The sequence below is a fragment of the Scyliorhinus torazame genome, chromosome 13 (assembly GCF_047496885.1).
Source record: "Scyliorhinus torazame isolate Kashiwa2021f chromosome 13, sScyTor2.1, whole genome shotgun sequence".
Taxonomy (NCBI): domain Eukaryota; kingdom Metazoa; phylum Chordata; class Chondrichthyes; order Carcharhiniformes; family Scyliorhinidae; genus Scyliorhinus; species Scyliorhinus torazame.
Genome location: NC_092719.1, coordinates 40,766,051 through 40,790,381, shown reverse-complemented (window position 1 = coordinate 40,790,381; position 24,331 = coordinate 40,766,051). Strand labels below are relative to the sequence as shown.

Sequence of the window (24,331 nt, the reverse complement as noted above, 5' to 3'; positions counted from 1 at the left end):
TTTACAAATGGAGGACTGGATGCCATCACTAAAGAGGCTTATTCAGCGAATTGAACGTCTCCAGGTTCTTACTGTTAAAAACATTGAGGGATACATTGGGCAGCATGGTAGCACAAGTGGCTAGAATTGTGGCTTCACAGCGCTAAGGTCCCAGGTTCAATTCCCTGCTGGGTCACAGTCTGTGTGGAGTCTGCACATTTTCCTATGGGTTTCTAGGTGCTCCGGTTTCCTCCTACAGTCCAAAGATGTGCAGGTTAGGTGGATTGGCCATGCTAAATTGCCCTTAGTGTCCAAAAAGGTTAGGCGAGGTTATGGGGATAGGGTGGAAGTGAGGGCTTAAGTGGGTCGGTGCAGACTCGATGGGCCGAATGGCCTCCTTCTACACTGTATGTTCTATGATACTTCCGAAAAGAATAAAAGGACTCGGGGTTAAGTTATTTACACTGGCCAGTTGCGTCCAAACTTTTATGCAACCGAATTTTAGCCGACATGTGAAGCCTAACCTCATTATCACTAATTTAAAATAATTTTGCGTGTAATTTCCTGATCATGTCCAAAGTGAATCCTGATTCTTGCTCCATCTGATTTTAACTTTGCATTTCGCTGATTGTTCATATCACGGAGTTGCCCTGTGTTTCATTGTTCCCCATGTAACTGTGTGTGTTTCTACTTCCGATTACAGGAACAAGATTGACAGTAAATAATAGCTGTGATCTGTGGTCATATTGGAATGTCGATGGGTAATAGAAATTAATTGGCCTGCGTTTGCTGTCGCAGGGCATGGCGTCCATCACTAAGACTTCAATTAAGACAGGACCAGGGCTGGCACACGTGGACAATACAATGAGAAAAAGATTGGATTAAGAAAGGGACAGAAAGGAAAACTGAAAGACTTGCATCTTTAAAACCTCCAACAGTTAAAACTTCAATGAATGAACCCCCACATTTGTAAATTAATCTTCAGCGACAAGTGTGATTGATTATCACCGCATAGTTAAAATTGAAATAGCAATGATTCTACTATCTGGAGTTTGCATCTTCTCCCTGTATCTGCCTGGGTTTCCTCCGGGTGCTCCGGTTTCCTCCCACAGTCCAAAGAGGTGCAGGTTAGTTTGGTGGATCGGCCATGCTAAAATTGCCCCTTAGTGTCCAAAGATGTTCAGGTTACAGGATAGAGTGGGGGAGTGGGGATGGAGTGCTCTTTCAGAGGGTCGGTGCAGACTCGGTGGGCCGAATGGTGTCATTCTGCACTTTAGGGATTCTATGGACTTCAACAGTGAGACATCATTTTCAGAGTTAATGGCACAGCTCCACAACTGGGGCAGCATATTTTGAATCTCTGGGGTTTTAACCGGACGCCTGTTCTTGCATAAAGTTTCCCATCAATACCGGAGGTTACTAGTTACTTACAGGACCATCACTGAAAGTAAAGGAAACAGTAGAGCATCGCATTTATAAGAATTTATATACAGCAAGATATTTCCGCAATTATATACACAACATAGCTTCTAATAAAGTTATATCTTTGACAGGCCAATAGTATAATTCCAACCTACACGTTTACAAGCCATGGCAGATGTACATTCGTTTACAATATTAAACATTTATATTTACAATATTTGGAGAGTAGCCAAAGAGGAGTGCATTAATGTACCCGACAACATTGCAGGTCAAGCATCCTTCGAGCATTTATGTTGTTTCCATTTGCGAGCGGCGAGCGTCAATTGCGTGTCCCTTTTGTGCCACAAGTAGATTTTGTTGACTATAATGTTGGCATCGCGGACATTGCCGATGAGGACGTACTGCGCGCCTCGGTTGCTGCTCTGTATCATGGTGTGGGCGCAGTTTGCATTGATCAGGAGCCACTGCTGAATAATGGTGCGTGTCCCAAAGGGAAACAGCGACCCGGGGCTGATCATCTCCACCCGCCCTTGCACATCGTACTCGGAAACTCCCGTGGCGCCCTTCCTCCTGGCCAGTGTCACTTTCACAGCTGTGGGCAGGACAAGGAACAACAATCAGCACTTATTGTCAGGACAAATGTTATTCAAGTCAAAGGACTTTGTTTTTTATTTTGCAACTGGTTAGTTTCCCGTTGTCACCCCCGGCGCTCCCAGGAAACTTACCAAAATTGTTCTGACAAAATGTTTGCAAAACTCTTTTGTGTGCACCTGGCTCCTCTGTAGCGGGGCAGCCCTGGCAAGTAGGTTTCGGGAAAACTGAGAATAACAGAAACAAGGACACTTGTAACAGTTGATAGTGATTTAAACAAAACTAAAACAATAGCCGGTTTTAAAACGAGCATATTTCAAATTCAGTCGTTCGGGAGTGAAAAGTCGATCCGCTCGCGGTAGACAACGCAATCTAATCATTGAAGTGGCTCACATTTGCGATAAGCCGCAGACTCTGCATTGATCGACGTCAGGCAGGTGTCTTCATCGGCTGGGAATCGATCACAGTCAAAGGCATCGGGCCACGACTGCCCGTGGCAAGCGAGGACATGGCGACAATTGTCCCTCACAGCAACACACATACTCCGGCAGGGCTGGATGAACCTGGAACGATGCAATGGGGACATTGTTAATGGACATGCTAGCTCTGCTAATATTCTCAAATGTTCACTAACTACTCGAGTCACGAAGCGATGTTGCACATTGTGTCATGATGTGGAGATGCCGGCGTTGGACTGGGGTGAGCACAGTAAGAAGTTTTACAACACCAGATTAAAGTCCAACAGGTTTGTTTCGATGTCACTAGCTTTCGGAGCGCTGTTCCTTCCTCAGGTGAATGAAGAGGTATGCTCCAGAAACATATATATATAGACAAATTCATTGTCTGGCGTCTTTGAATTTGTCTATATATATGTTTCTGGAGCATACCTCTTCATTCACCTGAGGAAGGAGCAGCGCTCCGAAAGCTAGTGACATTGAAACAAACCGGTTGGACTTTAACCTGGTGTTGTAAAACTTCGTACTGTACACATTTTGTCAGGCCGGTGTTCTCAGAACCATAGAAGGTTTAGGGCACAGCAAGCGGCCACTTGATCCATTGTGTCTGCGCCAGTGAACAACGAGGTCCTCGCCCCAACCCCACATCCCAGGATTCAGGTCACTAACCTGCAGGTGCACATCCAGATTCCTTTTAGATGAATAGAGAGTTTCTGCCTCTCCTAGGGCAGTGAGTTCTAAGTCACTGTCTGGTTGGGGGGGAAATCATCATCTCCCCTTTAAACCATAGAATCCCAACAGTGCAGAAGGAGTCCATTCGGCCAATCGAGTCTGTACCGACCCTCCGAAAGAGCACTCTCCCTAGATCCACTCCCCCACCCCATAATCTGACCCCCCCCCCCCTCCCAGTCACTGGCCCTTTTGCTTAGGTAAAAGGTTCATCCAGTTCACTCTACCCAGACCCCTCATAACTTCGTCCATCTCAGACAAATTCCCCCTCAGCCCCCTCTGTCCCAGTCTTTCCTCAGAGCTACTCATGTCCCAGGGCTGGAAACATCCTCTCAAAATGTCCTCTCCGGCACAAAGACACCCTCACGGTAATAAGCTGCCCACAGCCCTCCAGAAGCGTCCCCGCCACCACAATCAGAGAGTAACATTACCAGGAGTAACCAAACAAGGGGCTTGAAGCTGCCGGGGTGGGGAGCGCTTACGTGGCGAGGCAGACTGGAGCGAAGAGCGAGCAGAGGAAAGTGGCGGCCTGCGAGTGACAGCCGGTGCGGAGGAGCGGCTCCCATTCCGCCGACCTCGGGATAACCTCCCCGAACGTCGTGTGACCCATCAGGTTGGGGAGCCTCATTTCGGAGTACCCCACATCCTGGCACAGTCCCATCTCCTTCGGCACGGACACGCACTTGGTCGATAATCCGATGTCAAAGCAATGTGTCCGCAGCACAAACCAGGGGACACACAAGAGCGACAGGACACATCCCCTCGTCAGACCTGGCATCTCTCAGCAGCCACCACAGAGGGAGATTCCGGGAGGGAGGGTTTTCCCGCTCCCTGGCTTGTTGCTGTATTTATATCTCCAAGGATCTGTCAGTTATCAGTCACCCGTCAAAGTACTTCAGATAAACTTCAACTCTAATCTCCATCCAGATGATGGTTGTGATGACTTGTGAAGGCGGATGTTCTCGACAGAACACCTCTGCAGACTGCACCGATTCATATGTCCCGGCTCGGCACCCTGAGATTGACTACATTCTCTTTGTTTTAATTCGCAAGGTGTCTCTGGATTGTGCTCAGTGTTAAAATGAAATCCCAAATAAACACAGATTCCAAGTTCGATTTCAGAAATCCTGCGCATTAACCTTCAGCAGACAGACAGACAGACGGACTCCAGGAAGCCATTTGGCCCCGCCGTGTTTTGACAAATGGCATTATGCGAGAAATCAAACAAAAGAATGAATTGGCCGAGTGAAGACATTTCTGCCAGGGCTAATTGTCTCCGCGTCTCTTGTCTTGAGTAGTAGTATCACCCTGGAGACATCTTTCTGACTCTTGAAGACCGTTTAACGTCTGGTGCCCCAGCAAGCAGGTATGACAAAGCTTTGCAGAGCAGGAAGATTGAAGACATTTCAATTTCTTACCAAAGGAGCATAACATTTCAGATAGCGATACCACCCGGTGTAATAAGTAATTATATATTGAATATTGGAACAATTTATTTGCAGTTTCTTCAAATAGAACCTGTTAACCTGTACCTTTGTACTTGGGACTGGTACTGAAGTAGAGTTAAACATAGATCTGAAGTAGTATACTTGTGACAGGAAGCTTCAGTGTAATGTTCGATAGGAATGAAGAATAGGCCCAGCCACTTTTGAAACATCACACTGACGGTTTTCCATTGGATATTACGTTTCACGTTTTAATTTAACATGCTTTTAGTGTTTAAATAATTTAATAAATTCAATTGTTACTCATTTAAATAAACGACTTGAGGGTAATTAATAATCTGATAATAATCCTTATTAGTGTCACAAGTAGGCTAACTGTAAAAAGCCCCTAGTCGCCACACTCCAGCACCTGTGTGGGTACACAGAGGGAGAATTCAGAATGTCCTATTCACCTAACAGCACGTCTTTTGGGACTTGTGGGAGGAAACCGGAGCACCCGGAGGAAACCCACGCAGACACGGGGAGAACGTGCAGACTCCGCACAGAGAGTGATCCGAGCTGGGAATCGAACCTGGGACCCTGGAACTGTGAACCAACAGTGCTAACCACTGTGCCACCGTGCCGCCCTTTATTATAGTCACTTGTGCGAAAGTTAATAACTTGATATTGATGTGTAATTGCTGGGTTTTATGTTCTCATTCAAGAGCACAGTTACTGAACATGGTTTGCCACAGGTCTGTTTTTAATGTTTCACCTGGATTAAATCTATTTCCAATCCAAGCGTGGAATTGTGATTCTTAAATGTTTTGTGGGCATCACGATAGCACAGGGGTCTCACAGGATCAAGTCTGCAGCAATCCTCTGAAAGAGCACCCACCTAGGCCCACCACATTCCCATAATCCCACCTACCCTTTTGGACACTAAGGGGCAATTTAGCATGGCCAATCCACCTAACCTGCACATCTTTGGCTGTGGAAGGAAACCGGAGTACCTGGAGGAAACCCACGCAGACACAGGGAGAACATACAAACTCCGCACAGACTATCCAAGGCCAGAATCGAACCCGGGTCCCGGTGTTGTGAGGCAGCAGTGCCAACCTTGGTGCCACACTTCCTCTTTAAATAGTACCATATAACCTTTAATTCCCATCTGAATCAATGAAATCCATAAATGGGGCCTTTTTAAACATTTCACTGGAAGGAGAGCAATTCTGGCAATAAAGCCCACCCTCAGTTTTTCTCCCTGTATGAAACTCAAGCTCAGAATCTTCTGATCAAGAGGTTTGCTAACTGGGCAAAGGTAATGCAAATAATTTGTAACCCAGAATCTTTAAAAATGCAACACTCAATGTGATCTTTTCACAGCAATATTGTCACAATTCATAGATTCAAAATTGTTCAGAGAAAGATAAAATATTAATATCTTTATTCTCAAATTATAACTGATGGTGTCATAAACATTCTCCAGTGTTTAATTTTAAAAATGAGGATAAAGCCATATTGTGCCTGGACTGGCAGGCAGACGCCTGACCCAAGACAGAGGTCATGAATGCATGGCTCCCTCACCATTGAAAACGTGAGGCAGATCTGATTAAACATTTATAAACAACTGAAGTATTCACACTTCATTGCTAAGTGCATTCAACAATAGTCAGTCCCACTCCCTCCTTATCTGTCTTGCAGATTCTTCACATTCAGGTATAGTAATTGGTGGCTCTCTTCCCCACCCATTCAATTCAGGATGTTTATAATTTCATTGTTGTAATTTTCTTAAGATATTTGCTGGCTGTAAATTTTAAACGATCCCCCTTTTTTAAAACTAATTTGAAAAAATGATAATGTATTCTTAATCCAGTCAGACACATCCATTGTATGCTGGTTAAGAGGCAACAGCAGTGAGTATTATGTTTACTTTGTGTTACATGCATAGCGAGTGGATATGGCTGGGTTCGAGGTTGACTATAAATGTACAGTTACAATTCTAGCATCCTATGAAATAATATTTTTTACATACATTTACAACATACATTTATATAGTATTTTTAATATTAAAAATACCCTATGCTACTAAAGGGAAGTAAGATAACAAACAGCAGCTGAGCTAGAACTCTCTCTTTGGTGAGAGTTGACCTAATAAATCACATGGATTTTAAGGAGGGTTTTAAGAGAAGTAAGGGAGAGGTGGACAGGGGCCAAGTTACAACTCAATGGACTTTGCTGAACCAGTGATCTGCTGTATTTGGTTGAATGAAACAGTGCATTACCACTGAGAGTGCGCTGAATGCATTCACTGCCAGCAGACCTGTGAAAGTGGGATTGGTTACAAAAACATGTCTGAAATTTTAAAAAATCCTGTTCAGTGTTACGTATTGAAAGTTATCGTGAGATACCCAATCGATCTACTTGGAAAGTTAGCTAATATAACAAATGCTTAAAGAGAATTATCAAAATATTATGACCATTGGGTTCACGTCAATTTATATTTTGACAGTTTTTGAACTTCAAAGATAAATTGCTGAAATAATTTCTATCTCCAGATTTGCAATGAATGCACAAGTAACAATCCAAATTTGAGCATATCTCCTTTCAAAATAAAATAAATCTGGCAGCTTTTGCAAAATCAGTTTTTGGCTTCAGAATCCACCAACTAAAATCAGGAAATTTGCAGAGCAGGGTGTCTCTCTATTAAAACAATGAGGGAATAGTTGCAGATCTTCTAGGTTATAGTAAGGTATAGCAAGATCAAGCCTTGCAATATAGGTCATGGGAAACCTTGCAGGAGCAGGTCAGACTGAATGGAACCTATAAATTTGAGATAGGGGTCACACACCTGACGGAATGTATCCAACTTAGAATGGAGGACAGATGTCAGGAATTCCATAGGAATGCCACAGTAATGACTATTTTATGCCAGTTTTGAATCAAAGGGTACTTGTCACTGATCCGGGAGCAGAGGATTTTTTCCCGAGTGGTAAAAGTAAGGATGTTATACAGCCCTTTTTCTATTAATGTCAACAATTCTCCTATCTGGAAAGCCCAGAATTTGGAACGAAGTTTCAAGTGGCAAGGAGAATGTTTTTTTCTGGGAACGGGAGCAACTGAAAAAAAACAGCACCAGCCATGTCAGTAAGGAGGAATAGTCGCATTAGACCACCCTGCTTTGAACCATGAGACTACTGAGCAGCGTTTACAGGAATGCTCTTTTTCTCCATCATGTTCAGAAGGTCATTGAAGGTTATTGCCCAATGTGGCTGATGCCATCTACAGGGGCAGCATTATGCTAGGGATCTGGCTGCTGTGTCAGGAAAAGATTAATTACACCACCAGTAGAAGAAAAAGTAAGTGTGAGCCTTTACACTTATAAATATTACATACTTAATTAAAGGGTAATTTCTTCTTGTGATTGTGATTTTGGACGAGCAACTGGAAGATCAAGAGTTCAAATCCCACCACAACAAATTGTGTAATGGAGCTGAGTAAATCTCATTGGTAGCTGGTGCAAGAGAAAAATGAAAATGAACTGGTGGGAATATTATTAAAAAAGAAACCTTGTCTATTATTGTTGGCAGGGAAGAGGAAAAAGTCCGGTTGCCCTTATCCAGTCTGGACTACAAGATCTGTATTCTTAAGTTTCACATTTTGCGGTTGACTCTTAATGCCCGCAGGGCAATCAGGAATTGGTAACAAACGTGGTGTCCTCCACATCTTAAGAATCTTAAGAATAACAAAAATTTAGAGTACCCAATTCATTTTTTCCAATTAAGGGGCAATTTAGCGTGGCCAATCCACCTAGCTTGCACATTTTTGGGTTGTGGGGGCGAAACCCATGCAAACACGGGGAGAATGTGCAAACTCCACCTGGACAGTGACCCAGAGCCGGGATTGAACCTGGGACCTTGGCGCCGTGCGGCCGCAATGCTAACCCACTGCGCTACCGTGCTGCCCAAGAATACATTTTTAAAAGTAAGTGTGCCAGAGTAGATGCCGAGTCAGCACTCCCGGATCACAAGCTATGTACACACAAAGATCTGACGTTTGAAAGAACATTAACAATGTAACAACTTCAAATTAACTGTACCTCCTTCTTAATGCATATGGAGGTGGCACAGCTGATCTTGTTGAAGCATTGAGACTATTTTTTTAGAATTAGAAAAAATTGTCTATAGTTCTTCCGTATGCATAAGGGGGGCATTTGTGAAATGTTATTGTGGAGGGCTGGTTCATGGATGTCACTTTACTGTGACCAGAATTTCAAGAGTAGGGGTGTCACGGTGACACAGTTGTTAGCACTGCTGCATTACAGCGCCAGGGATCCAGGTTCGATTCCGACCTCGGGTTACTGTCTGTGTGGAGTTTGTACCTTCTCCCATGTCTGCGTGGGTTTCCTCCGGGTGCTCCGGTTTCATTCCGCAGTCCAAAGATATGCAAGTTAGGTAGATTGACTATGCTAAATTGCCCCTTAGTGTTCAGGATTATGCAGGTTAAGTTACTGGGATAGGGCAGGGTGGACAGAGGAGTGGACCGAGATAGAGTGCTTTTTCAGAGGGTCGGACAGACTCGATGGGCTGAATGACCTCCTCTGCACTGTAGGAATCTGTGGATCAATTTCTTAAACACCTAAAATGAACTGAGCACAATCCCAGTGGCTAACAGTTCAAATAATGCTAATCTCAAACAACTGCTACAAGTAAGTTTACCTACCATGATCATTCTGGGCGCCAATATAAAAGAAGTATAAAATAGTTTAACAACAAAATGATTCTGGCAATGCACCATTAAGTAAAAATGGATTCATTTTCAATCATTGTGGTGTTCAGCTATGTCGCTTAAGCTTTCAGAAGATATGCCCGTTATATTTTCAGGCCAAATATATAATAATAATCTTTATTATTGTCACAAGTCCGCTCACATTAACACTGCAATGAAGTTAATGTGAGATGCCCCTAGTCGCCACACTCCTGTGCCTGTTCAAGTACACTGAAGGAGAATTCAGAATGTCCAATTCACCTAACAAGCCTGTCTTTTGGGACTTGTGGGAGGAAACCAGAGCACCCGGAGGAAACCCACGCAGACACGGGGAGAACGTGCAGACTCTGCACAGCCAGTGACCCAATTATGCTACTCACTGCTATACAGTTCTTCAGACACACATTACAGAAATTGAACTAAGGCGTGGAGAAACTAGAAGACCTATCGGTAGGCACTTTTACATTTGACACTTCTATTTTTCCAATAGTGAGAAAATGACTTATGTACCATTTCTCCGCACTTCCCCCGCTCCCGTCATTTACATGATTAAAGCTAGAACTTTATTCTAAGTCGCAAAACTGGATCAGGGTAAGTAAGCCACCTTAGCTGTGCAAACAGTTGGTAGAGGAATACCTGTGGCTGCGCTGCGAACTAAGCTATTGAAACACAAAATGCAAAATCTTTTTTCTCCACAGAATCACAGAATTGTTAAAGCACAGAAGGAGGCCATTTGGCCCAGCTCTCCAAATGAGCAACTCCTTGTGTTCCATTCTCCTGCCTTTCCCCCCAACTCTGCATATTCTTTCTTTTCAAATAAAAGTCTAATGTTTAAATTGAAAGCAGTTTAAAAAAAAAAGCAGTAGTATTTGTCTGAAACGTGCCGTAAAAAGTGCATTCAGTGTAGGTCGGGGCTTATCTCTCATCTGCCTGATTTCTACCTTCATGTTCTTAACTGGGTAATACATTTCTAATTGTCTCCATTCTGCCAACTGCAGCTGCTAACACCGTTGTGTTAGAAGTGACAGACAACAAGGAGACTGCCCCACAATTATATATGATAATTAACTGAAAAATCCACACATATTTGATTTACTGTAGCTGGTCAAAGTGAACAGATGGTTGCTGTGATGGCAAAAGGTTATGAAGAAAGATTGTGTTGTAGAAACAAAATATTCCAATGGATTTAATGGTGAGTATCATAGTGACTCCAGTTATTTATCATTCTTTATCAGCAATGATCCTATTTGGTTTGTCCTAATGATCCTATTTTAAATTCACAAATTCCTGAAATTCCTGGAATTTCACTCTCCTCCCAGAATAGTGCTGGGCAGGATATTCAGGCCACCCCCATTCTGCTTCAGGTCAAATCACCATCCTAAATGCTGGGGTTGAGGTTATGTGCACCATTGCTGCTATTGCTGGGACATGTGCCCAATGGCGTGAGATGGATGGAAGGAAAGTATTTTGTAGCAATAAACTTGGTGCTCCATGTGAGAACTTTGAGAATATTTTTTTTAACCGATCACCAATTTCAGCTGCTGACATGGCATAAACATCCTCTGATTTTATGACTTTGCACCAGGAAATCCACCCAAAGTTATCAATGCTATGAAAAGAAGGTTGAAAATTAAACCACTTATGCTCAGGCTGTCACAGCTTGATTTGTTTGACCAGTTAAAGGTACTACATAAATGCAATTTGTTGTTGTTGGAGGAATTTGAAAAGAAGGTTGAGACTTTTAAGATTTAGGTGATTTTTTGCAAGACCAGGAGCCAGTATAGGTAAATAGCCACAGGGATAATGGCTGAACAGGGCTTGGACAGCAGAGTTTTGGATTAGTTCAGGTTCATGAAAGGTGGAGAATGGGTGGCCAGCCAGGAGTGTGTTGGACCAGACTCATAGCATCCCTACAGTGCCCATCCATCGAAAGAACATTCTACATAGGCCATTCCCCTGCCCTATCCCTGTAACTCCATTGTTTACGCCTGCGTCAACACTTGGCCGGGATTTCGGAGAATCCCGACCAAGATACTGAGGATTAAAACAGTGTGTCTCATAACTCTCTTGAGCAGCTTTTATATTGACGTTATTTAAAGCATCTTCTACATTGTGTTGCAAACCAAAAGTAATTTTGTATGGTTTTGCGCAAGTCAGCAACCAAGAAGACACATTTGATGGAACAGGAGCACAGTGGTTAGCACTGTTGCTTCACAGCACGAGGGATCCTGGTTCGATTCCCGGTTTGGGTCACTATCAGTGCGAAGTCTGCCCATTCTCCCCGTGTGTGCGTGGGTTTCCTCTGGGTGCTCCGGCTTCCTCCCACAGTCCAAAGATGTGCCGGTTAGGTGGATTGGCCATGCTAAATTGCCCATTGTGTCCAAACTTGCCTTTAGTATTGGGTGGGGTTACTGGGTTATGGGGATAGGGTGGAGGTGTGGGGTTGGATAGGGTGCTCTTTCCAAGAGCCGGTGCAGACTCGATGGCCCGAATGGCCTCCTTCTGCACTGTAAATTCTATGAAAGTCCCGATAGACTTGCTTGTTAGGTGAATTCAGCATTCTGAATTCTCCCTGTGTACCCAAACAGGCGCCTCGGTGTGGTGACGAGGGGATTTTGACAGTAACTTCATTGCAGTGTTAATGTAAGCCTACTTGTGACACTAATAAATATTATTATTATTTAAAAATAAAAAATGCCTTCCTAATTGCTGGCCTTAGCAAATTACAGCACCTTCAGGTTGCAGCAGGAGCTGGTACTAGTCTGACACCCTTGAATGAGGAGCATGAGTAACATGAATTGCCCCCATGCTCCAGCCATTAGTCGGCCAACACACACATGCTTGTGATGTACTGCCTTCCGACAATAAGTGGAAAGCCATTAAGACTCATTGCCCAGTTGGATGATGTTTGACTGTCTATTTTTACATCTGGTAAAGAGATATGTTCAAAGAAACTGACAAAACGAACAATATTTTTTAAAACCCAGAGATATTTCACCAGGGTTGCACACAGCAGTATCCTGGAATTTCATCTTCCATCCCTGGAGACTCCAGGCTGATCCTGGAGTGTTGGCAACCATAGCTGCCACTGTTTACCATCCTAAGTATAGCTCCTGTATCCAAGTGGCAGACTCATAGGCATAGTTCTTCACTGACCAGTGAGTCTGTCGCCTGAGTGAAGGAGCTTAAGTTAGCAACTTAACTGACTCACAGACGTCACTTTCTGAAATGCAGTATTACCATCATAAAAGCAGCCTTATTGAGTGAATGACACACTGCCATTGAAATTACTTGGCCACAATTCTGCCATTTTAATATATTCCAAGCTTAAAAGTTAAACACTGGTTCAATCAACGTAGTTTGCAATAGGTTTTCTTAATATATACATAGGACATAACTGTTAAATGAACAATTGCTGCTATTTCTCAATTTGTGTTAAATGTAATTTTTGAAAACAGGTCCCAAAACAACTTGGTAGGTAGAACTCACAGCACCGACATGCTTCGCTGGCATTAAATAAAAATGGTTCCACAGAGACACTGCAGCCTATTAACTTATGTCAAAGTAAATAACAGGTAGGTAAGACTTATTTATGTACAATCAATCTAGTCTGCTTCTGGTGCTCTTTTTGTCTCCTGCCTCCAGTCTGCCTGCACTGATTACCAGTGATAAGGCGCTTGGGCATCGCAACTCCACATTCTTGTCTGGTATTAAAGATGTTAAAACAGAAACAAACTGTCACAGTCTCAGCAAAACAATCAAGTGATCAGACACTTTGACACCTACACGTTCGATATTTTGAGTGGGATATCTGGAAAAGTCAATTAAATGTCACTATCGGCTGATAATATTCTTTTGCGACAAAAGGATTCTGCAAATATATACTTGAAAACTGAATAAATGGGAACCAATATCTCACATTGCAGTATAAAATAATTACACAATAAAATAAGCACTAAACAAACATTTCTTTTCTGATCCCAGCAAAATTGGGCTGCAAGTGACCAATTAGGTTTTATGAGACCAGCCTTTACTATCCATTTAACTCGGCTCTTTGAACACAAGCAGAGCCTACCTGGATTTCACCCTATTTAAACAAATGGGAAGAAAATCAGGTGTGCTCTCATCCTCCCCCACCGGATTTTCCTATTTGCATTTTATCCAGTTAATACTTAATGCCTGAATGGTAAAAACAAAAGTCTATCTCAATACGTTTCACATTCTCGTTTACAATGCCGGCATCTACCCAACATTGTGGAAAATTGACCAGGTGTGCCCTTCCCACAATAGCAAGGGCAAATCGAATCTGGCCAATTACCTTGCCTCTCAATCATCAGCAAAATTATGGATAGTGTGAGCAACAATGCTATCTATCAAAGGACGGTTACTCAGCACCAAACTGTTTATTGATTCTTAATTTGGGTTCTGGCACAAGACCTCATTGCAGCTTTTGTGAGGGCCACGAAGAATCGAGCACGAGTTTTAAGGATACAAAGTAATAACATTTATTTACAATAACACATATATATATATAAAAGCAGCAGCAACTTCCCTTGCTGCACACTCCTTCCTGCTGGTTCCTAAACTGGCCAGCTTTATTTATACTTGGAGTTTACTAATGGTTTCTCCGTCCCCCTCATTGGGGAAGCTCATACTCCCACAGGATTGTGGGATTGTCATTAGTCCCCAGCCAATGGTAAGCAGGCAGGTTATAACAGGGGCAGCACGGTAGCCTTGTGGATAGCACAATTGCTTCACAGCTCCAGGGTCCCAGGTTCGATTCCGGCTTGGGTCACTGTCTGTGCGGAGTCTGCACATCCCCCCCGTGTGTGCGTGGGTTTCCTCCGGGTGCTCCGGTTTCCTCCCACAGTCCAAAGATGTGCAGGTTAGGTGGATTGGCCATGATAAATTGCCCTTAGTGTCCAAAATTGCCCTTAGTGTTGGGTGGGGTTACTGGGTTGTGGGGATGGGGTGGCGGTGTTGACCTTGGGTAGGGTGCTCTTTCCAAGAGCCGGTGCGGACTCGATGGGCCGAATGGCTTCCTTCTGCACTGTAAATTCTATGATAAAGCAGCTGGGTATTTCCAGCATTTTCCACTTTTATTACAGATTTCCAACATCTACAAGCAGTATTTTGGTTTTGCATTAGTTAAAAAAGACAAAATGTCCTTGTTATAATAACACTCCCTGTTATATCAACAATTGACACTTTGTTGCCTGTAGAACTAAAGTGAGAAAGGTTGTAAGAAGGGGAAAACCAGAACACATAAAAGGGATGAGTTACCTTACTGAAACATAGTTCCATATAGGTATTATGATTTGTTGAATAAAATTCTTCTCCCTCCAATACAGAGCAGAGGAAGTTAAAGTCAATCACATCAGTGATTCTAACTGTAAAGGAACAATTTTATGTTTTAAATTAAGTTTTTACTACTTAGTGACTGTATGTCATGTAAAGACACAATCAATTTGATTTTCCTTTAAATGTGTTATGGGTACCTGGGATAAAAGCAGAAACTACTGGAAGTACACAGCAAGTTAATCCTCATAGATCATAGAATCATAGAATCCCTACAGGCCATTCGGTCCTTTGAGTCTACATCTACCCTTCGAAAAAGCACTCCACCCAGGTCCAATTCCCCATCCAATACCCTTAACACCACCTGGGGGCAATTTAGCATGGCCAATCCACCTAACGTGCATACCTTTGGTCTGTGGGAGGAAACCAAAGCACCTGGAGGAAACCCATGTAGACATGGAAGAATGTGCAAATAGTATTCCAAATGTGGCCTAACCAACATTCGAGATAACTAACATAATTTGCGAACTTTTATACTCGATGCTCCCTTTGATGAAGGCAAGCATGCTCCGGGTGCTCCCGTTTCCTCCCACAAGTCCCGAAAGATATGCTGTTAGGTGAATTGGACATTTTGAATTCTCCCTCTGTGTACCCGAACAGGCGCCGGAGTGTGGCGACTAGGGGCTTTTCACAGTAACTTCATTGCAGTGTTAAGCCTACTTGTGACAATAATAACGATTATTATTATTATATGCTTTCTTTACCACTATTTCCATCTGTGCTGCCACTTTTAAGGATCTGTGGACCTGCACGCCCAGATCTCTCTGTGTGTCTATGCTCCTGATGGTTCTGCCATTTATTTTATAGCTCCCACCTGAATTGGATCTACCAAAATGCATCACCTCGCATTTGTCCAGGTTAAATTTCATCTGCCATTTCTCTGTCCAATTTTGCAACCTATCTATATCCTGTTGTATGCTCTGACAATCTTCATCACTATCCTCAACTTAGTACCATCCGCAAACATGCTAATCAGACCCGCTACGTTTTCTTCCAAGTCATTTATATATATTACAAACACCAGAGGTCCCAGTACTGAACCTGGGTCTCTGGCACTGTGAGGAAGCATTGCTAACCACTGTGCCACCGTGCTGCCAAAATACATCACTTCACACTTCTGCCACTTGTCTGCACATTCTGCTGGCCTATATCTTGGCGAGTGATTCATACATTTTGGTATTGGTCGATTGGTTTGCTACACTTCATATACAAGATGTACTATAGCACCACACCTAGCACCCTTCAACAGCGCCTTCTAAACCTATGACCTCTACAACCAAGAAGGGCAAGGACAGTAAATGCATGGGAACACCATGACCTGCAAGTTCCCCTCCAAGTCACACACCATTTTTACTTGGAACTATATGTCATTCCTTCACTGTTGCTGGGTCAAAAACCTGGAACTGCTTCCCCATCAGCACTGTGGGTGTACCTACACCAGGTGGACTGCAGTGTGGTTCAAGGTGGCAGCTCACCACCATCTTCTCAAGGGAAATTTGGAGGCACCAAATGCTTACCTTGCCAGCAATGCTCACATTCCCCATAAAAAGTAAGAAGCTGGGTTAATCGACAAAGTTTGCTCTGTATTCCAATGTCTAAGGCATATCAAAAAAGCAGTGGTGCTGGCTTGGGGAACATAACTATTGATCATCCTAGGGCCTGAAAAACAACTATTTACGTGGACACATCGCTATTTTCTGCCCTTATGCCAATCAAGCCGAAAGTGACTTTCTATTCCACGAGTCTCAAACTTGTTAACCAAATAAAATAGCCAAACACAATCTTCCTTTTACAAATCCATGCTGGGTCTCATAAATTAACTCAAACTTCTCCAAGTCCCTGTTAAATTTCTTTCTGATTATTATTTCTAAATCCTTACCACTGATGTAAAACTGACCAGCCTGTTGTGACTAGGAATATCCTTTCACCCTTTCTTGAACAAAGATGTCACATTTGCCACTTTCCAATAGTAATGAGGTGAATCAGTAAATTAATTATAAGGAAATACCAATCCTGGTTTTAAAAAGACTGGAGATAGTAGAAGGATTGCAGAAGGAAGGAAAAACAGAACTCATGGGAAATCTCAATGAATTTTAATACTGATAGTGAGAAGGTTGAATGTGTAGGATGGCATATTTGCAACTCAGGATGAACAAGAGAGGAACATGGTGAGCAGATTAGTACTGTCAATAAAGAGACATAGGAAATATTCAAGAAAGATCATATCAAAATTAAATTCACAAATTAAATTCCTCTGGCCATGCTGCGACGGAAAAGCATCTCGCCGTGGCACAGCATGGCCGGTGAAAGCCGGGAGGCCTCGTTTCCAGGATCTACCCAGCTCTCACACCTCACGAGATTCAACGCGCTCTCACGAGACATTGCAAGGGGTATCCAGCCCACAATGGGTAGGATCACTTTTTAGCAAATCTGCACATGAGAGCGGGGCATTAAGCCTTACTCTGATGTGCAGATTACCGAGGTACCTGAAGCTTTGGGATTCAATCCCTTTGCCTTGGGGACTGTGGGTGAGCGCCATTTGGTGCTGCTTCCCACAAACGGGGACCAGACGGAACAGCACTCGTTGGGGTCTCCAAGGGTATCTGAGGCCCCTTGTTGCATGCCCTTTGGGCAGTGTGGCAGTGCCAGCCTGCCACCCTGGCAGTACCACATGGGTGCCAGCATGGCACTACCCAGGTGGCACTTCCAGCTAGCAGGGGAACTGCCAGGGTGGCACTCCCAAGGTGCCAAGTTGACATTTTCTGCACGTTCGGGATTGGGCCGGGGTAGCCTGGTTGGGGGATGCAGGGGCGGGGGTGAGGTGGATCCTCTCATTCGGGCTGGGTGGAAGGTCGGGAATTCTTTTCAGGGCATCTTAGATCGGGTAGCCATTTAAAAATGGCATCCCGATCTTTCGCTACAAAGGGAGGTTCTGGCGAGTGGAGCTCCACATTGTAAAAAATGGGGCTATGTGCAGCCTCGGCCACACATTCCCCGCTCAGGCCCCTTATTCAAAGAGAGTCGTGTTGAATAGCCATGTGTTGAATAGCACTGTGAGTGCCAGAAAACATGCGATGGCTAAATGCGTTTGCTCAGGGACTTTGTTCCCTTTTGGTTAGTTCACGCCCAAAATGTCATTGTCTAACAGAATCACAGCATTATTGCAGCACAGGAGGCTGCCATTTGATCCATCGGCCATTGTGGCTGTGCAGGTTCTCCAAATGAGCAATTAATCTGGTGCCATTCCCCTGCCTGCTCCCTGGAATCCTGCACAGATTCCCATTTCAGTTAACAGTCTAATTCCCTTTTGAATACGTCGATTAAACCTGCCTTCACCACACTCTCAGGCAGTCCATTCCAAACCCAAGCCACCCGCGTGAATTTTGTTTTCCTCGTTTCACTTTAGCTTCTTTTGCCATTACTTTAAATCTGTGTCCTCTCAGTCTCGATCCTTTCATGAGTGGAACATGTTCTCCCTATCCACTTTTGCCCAGACCCCTCATGATTTTGAAGACCTCTATCAAATCTCCTCTCAGCCTTCTCTTTTCCAAGGAAAACAGTCCCAACTTCTCTGAGCTATCTTCATAACTGAAGTTCCTGATCCCTGAAACCATTCCTGTGAATCTTTTCTGCAGCCTCTTTAACTCATTCACATCTTTCCCAAGTGTGGCGCCCAAAACTGGGAGCAAGACTCCAGCCGAGGCCGAACTAGTGTCTTATACAAGTTTAACATGGTTTCTTGTTCTCTGATGAGAGAAGTTACAGGACCATATATTTAAGCATTTGATATTTGAATATGAAATATATTTTATATTCCCCTACCGTCTGAGGTTATTCATGATGGACCCACCCTCTCAACCTTGCATCTCGCCTAAGATGTGGTGATCCTCAGGATAAATCACCACTAGTCAACTTTCCTCCTCAAAAGGGAAAGCAGCCTATGGTCATCTGGGACTATGGCAACTTTACTTTCATTTAAATACGTCAGGCATTGACAGCTTTAGGCAACTGACATGATGTAGAATTATAAACTGGATGATTCCAGTTCCTTTGGCATTCGATTACTTTTATTCTATTAAACATTACAATTATTGGTACTAAGCAAAATGTTTACACAGGTAATTTTGAATGTCTAATTATATTTTTCCCAAATACTATTTTTGTACAGTTTTCTCCTGTAATTTGAGTCCAATGCAAATTAATGGGATGAAATCATCTCCTCTTGGTATGACACAAGGGCTCAACATCAAAGAAAATCTGGAGTCAAGGCAGCAGCTGGCACAGTGGTTATCACTGCTGCCTCAGGGTGCCGAGGATCCCGGTCACTATCCATGTGGAGGATGCACATTCTTCCTGTGTCTGCGTGGGTCTCACCCCCACAACACAAAGATGTGCAGGGTAGGTGGATTGGCCATGCTAAATTGCCCCTTAATTGGGAAAAAAGAATTGAGCACTCTAAATTTATTTTAAAAAAGAAAATCTGGAGTCAACCCAGTTCCCAAAAACTGTGGGTCATGGCTTAAATTAGCCAATTACATAGAACACAATGCGTTCTCGCTCAGAGGATGGATTTATAGCTTTTTTCCCGCTGGACTGGCAGGAAATTTAACTTCAGATGTGAAAGATTTCTAGAATTTAAAAAAAATGCAACAAAGGGTGCTAGCCACTAGTTGGAATTACTGCATATTTGTTGAAGCACAGTAAGGGCAGTTTTATTCTGCATCAGGCGATTATACTGGTCAGGAGAGTACATATTTCACCAAATACAACCCTAAATAAGTCTCTCTTAGAATCAAAAAAAAATTACACATAATAGAAAGCATTTTCTGTCTTTAATTCAGATTTCCCCAACTTCCACTGTATCGGAAGGAAGAAAAAACTCAGCAGGTCTCAGTTTTTCCAGCTTCCTCTGTTCTTGTTTCAGAGTCCAGCAGCCGCAGTATTTTGCTTTTATCCACAGTATTTAGTTAGCTGGGAATTGGGGTTGGTTTTTTTGCAGGGTTGGCTGCGGTGTGATTCTTCTGCCAGTCCTGTAGGTGGCAGCAGCAGCGCCTGGAGGCCAACGCTGAGCTGCAGGGAGGAGTGGGGCTTCTCCTGGCCCGGCCTCTGCCTCCTCGGCTCCAGTGAGGCGGGGGGAGGGGAGGGACGAAGATGGCGGCTGCGATGGAGAAGTTGGAGTTGCAGCGGGAAGGGAACGGCGTCCCGTACAAACAGCGGCTGGAGGTAAGTGCGGGCCCGGCGGGACATGGAGGCAGCGGAGAGACGGTTTTTCTCTCTCTCTGTCTGACTGACTTCAGCAGCTCACATCCCCAGTTAGATTAATAACACCATTAATAAACAGCAACAACCACCTTGCTGCTTTGGACAATAATGCCCCCCCCCCCCCCCTGTTTTCTACCCTTATGTCTACCCTATTAAATCCTTTCACAATTTAAAAGATCTGTATTAGATTTCTTTTTTTCGAGAGAAAAGAACCCAGCATATTCAGTTTTTCCTAGAAGTTACAGTTTCTCAGTCCTGATGTCATTGCATATTTTATAGCGCCTTCTCCAGTGCCTATATCATTTTTACAGTAAGAAGTCTTACAACACCAGGTTAAAGTCCAACAGGTTTGTTTCAAACACTAGCTTTCGGAGCACTGCTCCTTCCTCAGGTAAATGAAGAGGTATGTTCCAGAAACATATATGGACAAATTTGAAGATGCCAGACAATGTTTAGAATGCGAGCATTTGCATTTAATTAAGTGTTTACATATCCAGAGATGGGGGTAACACCAGGTTAAAGATGTGTGAATTGACTCATGCCAGAGCAATTGGTAGGATTTCGCAAGCCCAGGCCAGATGGTGGGGGTTGAATGTAATGCAACATGAATCCCAGGTCCTGGTTGAGGCCGCACTCACGTGTGCGGAACTTGGCTACAAGTTTCTGCTCGGCGATTCTGCGTTGTCGCGCGTCCTCAAGGCCGCCTTGGAGAACGCTTACCAGGAGATCAGCAGTCAAGGGCATTCAGCCTCTGAAGTGTTCCCTGACTGGAAGGGAACATTCTGGCCTGGTGATTGTCATTTTTGTAAGATGGAGTCCCAGAATTGTGGACCATACTCAAACTAACCTCTCTGCTTTCCATTTTTTTAATGGCTTGCATTGTTTGTTCGTTTTCATATCTGGACCCCACACAGTTCTGCAAAAAGCATGATAACCTGGGCAAACTTGTAATTTGGTGCCCTTTCTTTGAATCCAAGTAGCACTTAAATGTATATTTTTAAATACCCTCTCTTAAACAAAGCCTAATTTACCTGGCACCCATCATCAACCTTGGTAACTGTGGATCTACCTGGTGATCTTAATGCCTCTTTCACCACTCCTCCATATGGACTCCTCTCCAAGGTACTGTCATCTCTTGCCTCCTCACGCGCAGTATGCCTGCATCAAGGTGCTGCTCATTCGTTTAGTACTCGATTATTTTGCAGATCTCCAGGAAAGTTTCTATGGGCGCCTAGATGTCTGTGAACCCTGGTTTATGAAGCACTGGTTTAAACTATCCACTTTTCCTTTATTTTGTGCATATTCCTTTAAGTGTTAAAAGAAAAAATGCAACCCAGTTGTTGCCTTGATGCTGTTATGTGACAAGAGGATGGATGTATACCCAACAAAAACATCTGCCCATGCATGAAGTTCTATGTAACCAGCTGTTAAAAATGCAAATGGAAACGTCTTGTTTCCAATCAACTTTCCTGTCCTGGTAAAATGTACCCCCTTTACCTTGCTGATGTTTAATTTTTCATGCGTTTTGAAAGTTATTTGTTTGTGATATATTTTAGATGCTGATTGGAGACTCCACTGACAATTTGATTAAACGTATAATGAGACTTATTCTGCAAGACACCTATGAGGCTCAGTCAGAACTACATACCATCATGCTGAATTTGTTTGAGAAAATTTCTATTAATGGAGCCGAGGACTGTCGCCCAGAAGCACATGTCTTCTTGCAGCGCTTTGCCGAAATTGCGTGGTCTGAACTGGTAGATGAGTGCTTTGCCGAAGGTAGCATGAAGTTGATTCACTCACATTCCACATTTTTTCAGGCTTTAGGCTTCTTGCGTCGAATATCTTGTTACATGCCCTGTGTTAGACGAATGTGGGATAAGCGATACAGAATTGTTACAAACATTGGCATCATGCTTGTTTTTGATGGTGAAATTACACACTTGCGCCATTTCATCTGGCAGGAGTGCTTGAAGATTCTTTACAATTGCCTTGTCTTGTGCACTGAAGATGACATAAAGTATCTTTGCCAGTTACAGATCTTTAACTGCCTAGAAGTAGCCTGGAAAATGTCTGATCAAAGATTGAATCTTGGGTTGCTTGTTAAAGCATGGCTGGTCTTGGCGGAGCATTATCACATTCAAATTTGTAAGCAAACCTGGGATCGATCCTCCTTCCCCCAAATAATTTGGTACTTGTCACAGGAAGATGAGTATGAAATGGCTGGTGTACATGTCGCTAGAAAAGCCATGATGGCAGTGGAGAATCCTGAAGAATACAAGAAAAATCCTTACGTGCATTATCAACATAAAGCAAGGTATGTATCCACAATTTCGGACATAGAAACCAAACCACCAGAAACATTCCCGATTATATGCTCTTCTCCTCAGTGTAATGAACTGGAAGATTTGGACTGTCACTTCCGCTCTTGTGAACGCTGTCGGCTTACATATTACTGCAGTAAAGTCTGCCAGAAGTACCACTGGAAACATGGTCACAAAGAGGAATGTGTTCCTCTGATTCCAAAGGAAGAAATCCTTAAATACTACACCGAAGATGTGATAAATGACTTTCAACTGTACTGTATAAGCCTGTCGAATAGCAAGATGCTGGAAAGCATTATGGGTCAAACCATTCCGAAGCGCAAGAGAGGAGATGGCGTTCGCTGCTTAGGTGTTCTTGTTAAAAACGAGCAGGGCCAGTGGGTTACCATCGATGAACAAATACCAGATTCCAAGAAACATGCATTTTCTCATCCCAGAAGAAATCGACCCAAAGACTAATTTTTTGCTTCGCTCTCAGTGATTCGTGGTTATTTATGAATAATGTTCCCAGTGCAGTCAAGTGTTTTTGTGGACTTGGATTCGGCCATTTTTTAGGGGGAACATTATTATTTATTTTGAAGAGCCAGTGGGCTAAAGTGGAACATTTAAGACTTCTTCATTAGTGACTTGAAATAAACAAACTCTTTTTTTCCCCACTCTACAATCATATTCAAGGACCGTAAATAATGTATGATGGGTACAGTTAGCTGTGGTTATACACTGTTGTAGACTCAGTTGTTCCCATTTCCAGTCATTTGTAGCAAATTCCATTTCCAAACCTACTAATGCCATTTATCTAGATTTACCCGAATTATTTAAAAGCTAACCAATACTCCTTAAATGCGTTTGTGAAGATTGGAGAACTGATTTATAATTTCTCCTGAATTGTCCTATTATTTCTTACAGCAGTCAGTTATAATACCTTTAAGAAAATGTCCCAAAGTGCTTGCAAGAAAGTAATCAGACAAAAAAACACGTTGAGAGCACAACATTAAGTCAAAGAATTATAGCCATTTTACACCTGGTAAAAGAAGCTGAATAAAACAAAGTGGCAGAAATTCAGCTCCTGATCAATGAATCAAAGAATCTTTACTTTGTTAATTTAAAACATTGAACACTTTTGCTTCCGAATTAATCTGAGTTTAACCGTACTTTGCTGAAATTGGTAGGGACATAATTCAAAATGGGTGCATGGAATTATACTGTTTTGTCTTTTTAAGAAGAAATGTGTTTTAATTTGATATCCTGTGATTCATTTATAATGTGCCAACAAAGTGACTTGTATTGAATCTGATCAGTTTATTTAATTTGTTTGTTATTTGTACCTGATCTTAAATGAGAAAATTAATACAGTAGGTAGCTCTTATTTTATTGATAATGTATGCGGATCTAAAAATGTCACTGTAAATTATATTCATTTCTTAGAAAGGAGATCTCTTATTTTGTAATTAATTTAAAATATCACGGAAAGGTGACCTGGTCTTTAGAAATACCGAGTAGTCGGCATTACTTTTATTAAAAAGCTTAACTCTAGTGTGACAAGTGTTAAATACCTTATTTGGTGGGGGAACGAGAATAAATCAGCTGCTTAGAATTTTCAATTTTAGCTAAGCAGTCCACATGCGCAAACGTCAGGTATTGAACATAGGGATAAAAGCTGAAATGTAAAATTACACTTTGCCTAATTCGGGGATATAGCTTTTAATATCATAGAATTAAACATTTCTAGTTGTTTTATTGGGCTATTTCTTTGAATGAAAGACCATTTATTACCTCCGCCACGAACGTGGGCGGAGGTTTCAGAGCAGATTGTTAGCCTGAAACCTCCTCATTGAGATGGGAGCTCTGAATAAAATATAAATCTCTTCAGTTTGCATCTAATAATCTTTATTGTCGCAATTAGGCTTGCATTGCAATGAAGTTACTGTGAAAAGCCCCTAGTCGCCACATTCTGGCGCCTGTTCGGGTACACAGAGGGAGAATTCAGAATGTCCAAATTACCTAACAGCATGTCTTTCGG

At 42.9% G+C, this 24,331-nt stretch overlaps 2 protein-coding genes across 3 annotated transcripts; one reads left to right on the top strand and one right to left on the bottom strand.

Annotated features, from left to right (window-relative positions):
• Nucleotides 1–1,446: 1,446 nt before the first annotated feature.
• szl (sizzled) lies at nt 1,447–4,256 on the bottom strand. The gene is made up of 4 exons (XM_072471410.1): nt 3,659–4,256; nt 2,386–2,555; nt 2,127–2,219; nt 1,447–1,993 (listed from the first exon to the last, which is right to left on the bottom strand). Exons 1-4 carry the CDS (start codon nt 3,952–3,954, stop codon nt 1,671–1,673), a joined length of 882 nt encoding a protein of 293 aa, XP_072327511.1. The 5' UTR covers nt 3,955–4,256; the 3' UTR covers nt 1,447–1,670.
• A 133-nt stretch (nt 4,257–4,389) lies between these two features.
• LOC140387982 (uncharacterized) lies at nt 4,390–23,844 on the top strand. 2 transcript variants are annotated; one of them, XM_072471409.1, is made up of 3 exons: nt 4,390–4,542; nt 12,826–12,942; nt 21,544–23,844. In XM_072471409.1, exon 3 carries the CDS (start codon nt 21,544–21,546, stop codon nt 22,768–22,770), a length of 1,227 nt encoding a protein of 408 aa, XP_072327510.1. In that variant the 5' UTR covers nt 4,390–4,542; nt 12,826–12,942; the 3' UTR covers nt 22,771–23,844. The 2 variants fall into 2 exon arrangements, with proteins under 2 accessions (XP_072327510.1, XP_072327509.1); XM_072471408.1 differs by lacking the exons at nt 4,390–4,542; nt 12,826–12,942 and adding an exon at nt 19,815–19,948.
• Nucleotides 23,845–24,331: the final 487 nt, after the last annotated feature.